Source organism: Podarcis gaigeae (genome assembly GCF_964106915.1).
Source record: "Podarcis gaigeae genome assembly, chromosome: 16".
Classification (NCBI taxonomy): Eukaryota; Metazoa; Chordata; class Lepidosauria; order Squamata; family Lacertidae; genus Podarcis; species Podarcis gaigeae.
The window spans coordinates 21,787,448-21,794,576 of record NC_139693.1 but is presented as its reverse complement, the minus strand read 5'-3'; the positions used below and the strand labels follow the sequence as shown (position 1 = coordinate 21,794,576).

The window sequence follows — 7,129 nt, the reverse complement described above, 5'->3', positions numbered from 1 at the left end:
AGGCTCTTTAGAGATAAAAAACTAGATCAGCTGATTTCGTGTCTTGAGGAAGGACCTCCGGGTTCAGTTAGAGCGCCGCGTTTATTTGTTGGTTTTAAACGCAAGCATTTGATGAAATGGGCTCCTATCCATGAAAGCTTTCGCCATAATAGTGTGTCAGCGCAGATCCACACCATATATTGAAAGTACATGGAAGATCCAGCAGACATTTGAAGCGCATGCCTTCCATTATTGTTATTATTATTATTATAAAAATAAATTATAGAAGCGTAGTTTTTCTCACACGGATCTACAATCTCCAAAACATATATAATCCCCAGCATGGGGACTGTAGTTTTCACCTCACGGAGCTAGAATTTCAGCATCCTTAACGAACTACAGTCCCCATAATTCTTTAGGAGAAATCAGGCGCTTTAAATGTGCGTTAGATGCGCTATAAATGTCCACTGTGGTCTTTATGAACCACATACACAAAACTTTATTGTTTGCTTTTCTGCAACAGACCAAGGCTGCAAATCCTAATCCCGTTTACCCATACGTAAACCCATATTGAATTCACTAGGGATTACTTCTGAGTAGACATGGTCAGGATTTGAGGCTGACGATGCTCAAATAATCCTGCCCCACGTTGCAGCCAAAGCCAATTGATTTGCTCCTAGCCCAAACCCGGCGAGTATTGCATGTATAAGGCTTCTTTCTGCGCTATTGGTCTGCATGTTTTAATATTGCAGGTTAACTTAAAAATAAAAAATAAAACTCCACGTTTCAGAAGACAGGAGAAAAACTGGGAACTCCTGATGGTACTGCAACAAGAAAGTGGATGGGACGGCGGCAAATCCTGTCCACACGCCCATCAAACTCTAAAGCCCTACATTTCTCCAGGGATTTCTATGGGACGTTCTTCCTTCCTGTTTAAAAGAGGGGGGAGTCTTGAGCAACCGGAAGCCACTTAGACTATGTGAGTCAATCGATTCATTCTCCTCTTGGGAGTCCTTGTCCCCTCCGTAGAATGGTTTCGCCCAGTCCTCTCTTTTTTTTCCCCAGCCCCGCAAGGCGGCGCAGTCTCCACAGTTTTCATCCTACATTTCGGGTTCCGAAGTAAAACTCGTAAGTACTGGAGAGGAAGTATTATTGGTGATAGGAGGCGATTATATTCATCAATATTTTGGGGCGGAACCAAAGGCAGTTTCTCGCTGCAGTGCTTTGGAATAATATTTCTACACCAACGGTGGTTGGGCTCTACGTTTGCGTTTCTGGCTGCGAATGGGCACCGGAAAGGAGGTCCGTATTGACCTCTTTGCTAAGGCATTTCTTTGGTAGTTTAATGTGCTGGGGAGGAGAAAGGAACGGCAGGCAGAACGAGGAGGAAAGCTGCAAATCCGTAAGTCTAGGAGGGGAGGCGACCAGGTTTGCGGGGCCCGTGCCCGGTTGCAGAAATGTGCATTCCTTCATGCAAATTGCCGCTTCGTCTTCTGCAACTGCATTTTGCATTCAGAGCGGGCTGTGATGCTTGCGTCTCCCAGGGAAGCGAGATCCAAACAACGCAGACAGCAGAGGGCAGTTAGACAGATCCTACGTCTGCTTATCGGAGAGCAAGCCCCGCTTGATTTTGACGGGGCGTACTTCCAAGCGTGAGTGACTTGGGAATCAATAAATCATAAATCAGATGTCAAAGAGATAAAACAACTACCTGACATTTAGAAGACATCTGAAGGCAGCCCGGTTCAGGGAAGTTTTAATGTGTGACATTTTTATGTATTTTTAATCGTTGTTGGAAGCCGCCCAGACTGGGGAAGCCCAGCCAGATGGGTGGAGTACAAATAAATTATTATTATTATTATTATTATTATTATTATTATTATTATTATTATTATTATTTTGCTGGAAGATTCAGGGCAGATGAAAGAAAACGCCTCTCCAGGCAGTGCAGAGTTAAACTATGGAACTCCCTCCCAAAGGAGGCAGTGATGGTCACCAACTTGGAAGGCTTTAGAAGAGAATTGGACAAATTCAACGAGAGGAGAAGGCTATTGATGGAAACCGGGCAATGCTACTAGCAATGCTTCCAAATACCAATTGCTGGGAAACCCAGAAAGGATGAGTTGGTCTTGCACTAAGGTCCCACTTGTGGGTTTCCCATAGAGGCATCTAGTTGTGGCCGCTGTGAGAACAGGATGCTGGACTAGATGGGCGCTTGGCCTGATCCAGCAGGCTCTTCTTACGTTCAGTGTAGTGTAGTAGTTAAAGCGTGTCAGACTAGGACTTGTGAGACTGGGGTTCAAATCCCTGCTCAGCCACAAAACCTGGGTGGGCCACAGTCTTCTCTGTCTAACCTACCTCACAGGGTTGTTGTGAGGATTAATCGGGAGGAACAGAACAATGTTCTACCACTTTGACCTCCTTGGAGGAAAGGTGGGGCACAAAAGAATAAGCACAACAAATCTCTGCCGAAAACCGATTCTAAGCAACTCTTCATATCAAGCCAGAGGGTTGAATTTGAATTTCTGCCTCTTGTGAGGCTTTTAAGGAGCCTTTTCGCTCGCAAGCAAAGTGTAATTTGTGTCTAAATTCTATAAGACCTCTCTATTTCGGCCCTCAGGACTTTCCCCAGGCCACATCCTGCATTTGCCCTGGTCGAAATTGTGTTCTTCAACTCTGATCAGGCCAATTTTTTACCAGGATGGAAGATCAAGAGGTGAGTGGGAGCCAGCCTACTGACATTGACATCCATTGCCCCAACCCATTTTTGGCTCTGGCCCTGCCCACCACTGCCATGTGGCCCCTGGAGGTTCAGGGATATTTATTTATTTATTTTTCGCAAGTTGTGTGTCCTTGTTTCTCAGTTTGATCCTTTTACATGGTTTTGCACGTGTGGTATTTTATGCATCGTGACTTGCCGTCATTTTTATTGATTATAGTTGAGTAATTCTTCATTGTAAGCTGTTTAATTACTATTCGCTGATATTAAATTTTACAATTTACTAATATAATCTAACAGATTGTTGGAATATTGCTTTATTTGATATAAGCTTAAAGTTATTGTGACTTTCTTTTCGGTATTGGATCAGATTGCTATAACGGGTGAGATCTCTGCTGTCGATTTTGTTGTTTGTTCAGCTTGTGAACCGCTTGTGTAGTGTAATATAGAAAGGCGGTATACAAATTGAAAGCAAAATAAAATGCCAAAATGGCGAAATGTGTCCTCACTTCTGCTGTACCCTATCAGTCTGACTTGGCATTCACCAGTGACTTCTTGCTTCATTCAGATCTTGCTTATGAACCTCTAAGTCTCCTGCAGACCTGGATGGCAGGGCCTGACCCGGCCGGCGTGGCTTAACCGGATCCATGAAGGCATCTGCTGAGCTGGGGATCCAGCCCCGCCAGTTCCAACGCAGTGGGAGGAGAGGCTACAGGGTCACGGCCAAAGCCTCCTACGTAGACGAGTCGCTCTTCGGCAGCCCCGCAGGACGACTGAACGCCAGAGCAGAGTTTGACCCTCCGTGGGTGTGTAAGAAAGCTAGTTCTCCGAGACCCCTTTTGTGGAGTCCCAAGACGACACAATGGGAGGTGGACACCAGCCCCTCGACAGCCGCTCCACCAACCAGCACTCCGAGAAAGGGAAATAAATACAGGTAGGGGAGGTTTTTATATGCCTGTTGTCTTTGTCCATGGAGTTTTCTTGGCAGGGATACTGGAGTGGCTTGCCGGTTCCTCCTCCAGGTGGATCACGTTTGGTCAAAACTCTCCACTATGACCTGTCCATCTTGGGTGCCCTGCACGACATAGTTCATAGCTTCTCTGAGTTATTCAAGCCCCTTCGCCACGGCAAGGCAGTGATCCATGAAGATCCGTATAGTTAAAGCCATGGTTTTCCCAGTAGTGATGTATGGAAATGAGAGCTGGACCATAAAGAAGGCTGATCACCGAAGAATTGATGCTTTTGAATTATGGTGCTGGAGGAGACTCTTGAGAGTCCCATGGACTGCAAGAAGATCAAACCTCTCCATTCTTAAGGAAATCAGCCCTGAGTGCTCACTGGAAGGACAGATCATGAAGCTGAGGCTCCAAGACTTTGGCCACCTCATGAGAAGAGAAGACTCCCTGGAAAAGACCCTGATGTTGGGAAAGATGGAGGGCACAAGGAGAAGGGGACGACAGAGGACGAGATGCTTGGACAGTGCTCTCGAAGCTATCAGCATGAGTTTGACCAAACTGCAGGAGGCAGTGGAAGACAGAAGTGCCTGGCGTGCTCTGGTCCATGGGGTCACGAAGAGTCGACAAGACTAAATGACTAAACAACAACAACAACAGGGGAGGTTTTGAAGGAGCTGTGACAGTCCGCAAAAGTGAGATTGCCCTGCCAGGTTATTATTATATTTATATCCTGCCTTTCCTCCAAGGAGCTCAATTTGGCACAACAGTTGTGTCTGCCCCCTCATTTTACCCTCCCAACAATTGGCGGGTCAGGCTAATTTTCTTCAACCTTGGGCCTCCAGATGTCCGTGATGGAATGGAGCTAGCAGTGGTGTAGCGGTTAGAGGTGTCAGACAAGAACCTGGGAGATCAGGGTTTGAATCCCGCACTCGGCCCAGAAGCTCGCTAGGTGTGGTCTTGGGCCAGATAGGGTCTCAGCCTAATCTACCTGGCAGGGTCGTTGTGGGGAACTAAATGAGGAGTGGGTGGGGAGAACCACTCATGCCACCTTGAGCTCCTGGGATAAAAATGCAATAAATAAGTAGCAAACTCCCCATCATCCCTGAACATTGGGGGTAATGGGAGTTCTAGTACAGTAACAGCTGGAAAACCAAGGTTGAAGAATGCTTGGTTAGGCTGAGAGACTGTGGCTGGCTCAAGGTCATGCAACACTGCAGAAAAAGAAAAAGAAAAAAAAGAAAAGAAAAAGAAAATGTTGATGTTCCCCACCTGATTTAATACATGAGTAATTTCTCTTAAGATTTGTCCCAATATTGACTTCTGAGGCCCCCATGAGGGTTGCAAAACCAGAACGGGCCTTTTCTGCAGTGGCTCCCCGTTTGTGGAATGCTCTCCCCAGGGAGATTCACCAGGCGCCTTCATTATACACCTTTAGGTGATAGGCGAAAACATTCCTCTTTAAACTAGGCCTTTGGCTGACTGACATCCAGTGCTCTTTAAAAATGTGTTGGGGAGGGAGGGATTATTGGGTTATTCTTGGGGTTTTTTATTATGTATTTTGTGATTTTATGTTGTGAACCGGCCTGAGACTTACGGGTATAGGGCACTATACTACTACTACAATGGTAAAGGTAAAGGTACCCCTGCCCGTACAGGCCAGTCTTGCCAGACTCTGGGGTTGTGCGCCCATCTCACTCAAGAGGCCAGGGGCCAGCGCTGTCCGAAGACACTTCCGGGTCACGTGGCCAGCGTGACATCGCTGCTCTGGCGAGCCAGAGCCGCACACAGAAACGCCGTTTACCTTCCCGCTGGTAAGCGGTCCCTATTTATCTACTTGCACCCGGAGGTGCTTTCAAACTGCTAGGTTGGCAGGCGCTGGGACCGAGCAGCGGGAGCGCACCCCGCCGCAGGGATTCGAACCGCCGACCTTTCGATCGGCAAGTCCTAGGCGCTGAGGCTTTAACCCACAGCGCCACCTGCGTCCCGACTACAATGGTACCTCGGGTTAAAAAATTAATTCGTTCTGGAGGTCCGTTCTTAACCTGAAACTGTTCTTAGCCTGAAGCACCACTTTAGCTAATGGGGCCTCCCGCTGCCGCTGAGTGATTTGTTCTCATCCTGAAGCAAAGTTCTTAACCCGAGGTACTATTTCTGGGTTAGCGGAGTCTGTAACCTGAAGCGTGTACCACTGTACTGTTAATACCCCACCCATCTGGCTGGGTTGCCCCAGCCACACTTTATGCATGGTAATAACTTTGTGGTACTTAGAATGATTTCTCTAGGCGTGACTCCTGTTTCCAGTAAACATCTCTCTCTCTTTCTCTCTCCCCTCATCTTTCAATGAAGGCTGAAAAGTCACACCCCATCCTACTGCGATGAGACTTTGTTTGGGCCAAAGCCAGGGGGCTGGGAGCAGGCGACTCCCTGGATGGTGAAGGGGGAAGTGGCTAAGCTCCGCCCTTTGCTTTTGACTCCACCTTCTGCTGCAAGGGACCGGCCAGTCCTTTCCCCTCGTCCGAAGGACACGCCCCTGAGAGCCTTCCATCGGGAGACACCAGACACCCAGGGCAAAGAGGCATTTGGAACCTGGCGTGGAGGAGAAAGTTCTTCTTGGGGGCACCCTGAGAACTGCTTAGATGCAGACAGCCAGGAATTTCTGGGGCGGCCGCCCCCCCAGCCCATTATCCGTCTGTATAAAACTTCTGAGGGTTCCCAGGCCCACCTAAGCAAGCCAAGGACAAGTGTGGAGCAGGATCACCAATGCTCAGTGGCTTCCCCAGGGTCTCTGCCTAGACCACATTCGAATAATATGTCCGGGTTGTCGTCTGCCAGGGTCATAAGAGCTACAAGCTCATGTAAGCCCAGGCCGCCCTGGAAATAAATAAATAAAAAGATTGCTTTTCTCACATGTTCTGCATGCAAAATGACCGCCGAAAGGGCTATGCTGTTTGCCCATGTTCCGTAAGGAATCTTAGCCGGTGGACTAGCTAGCCATAACAGTCTTTGCCTGTTCCTTTGGTGCTGAGAGTGGTTGTGACAGCAGTACTGCCCTTCATTCGTAGATTTCAAGGTGGTTCATAATTTAAAATATTAACCCAAACAGTAAATGACCTCTTATATCAATCGTATTCCCGCAATAATAATGATAATAATCCCAAAGGAGCCCAGGGCAGCATAACTGTTTAAAACCTTCTCTCAAAACGCTTGCCAGGAACAGTGTTTTTTGGCCATCAAATACCTGGGTAAACAGGAATGCTCTTAGATTTCTCCTGAAAGTCAGTAATAAGGACGACAGACGCACCTCACCAAGAAAGGTATTCCACAAATGGGGAACTGTCACTGAAAAGGCCCTGCCATGGGTCAGAGAGGATGATGGGAGTTGTAGTCCAGCAACTTCTGGAGGACACCATGTTGGCCAAGGAGACTGGTTCAGATCCCTGCCTCATGCGTGTTGCTTATTGGGATGGTCTCAGGC

General features: G+C 47.6%; 1 protein-coding gene across 2 annotated transcripts; it reads left to right on the top strand.

Moving 5' to 3' along the window:
* Positions 1 to 1,103: 1,103 nt before the first annotated feature.
* RITA1 (RBPJ interacting and tubulin associated 1) lies at positions 1,104 to 6,562 on the top strand. 2 transcript variants are annotated; one of them, XM_083717646.1, is made up of 4 exons: positions 1,104 to 1,381; positions 2,600 to 2,695; positions 3,267 to 3,632; positions 6,001 to 6,562. In XM_083717646.1, exons 3-4 carry the CDS (start codon positions 3,346 to 3,348, stop codon positions 6,533 to 6,535), a joined length of 822 nt encoding a protein of 273 aa, XP_083573772.1. In that variant the 5' UTR covers positions 1,104 to 1,381; positions 2,600 to 2,695; positions 3,267 to 3,345; the 3' UTR covers positions 6,536 to 6,562. The 2 variants fall into 2 exon arrangements, with proteins under 2 accessions (XP_083573772.1, XP_083573773.1); XM_083717647.1 differs by lacking the exon at positions 2,600 to 2,695.
* The last annotated feature ends 567 nt before the right edge of the window (positions 6,563 to 7,129 follow it).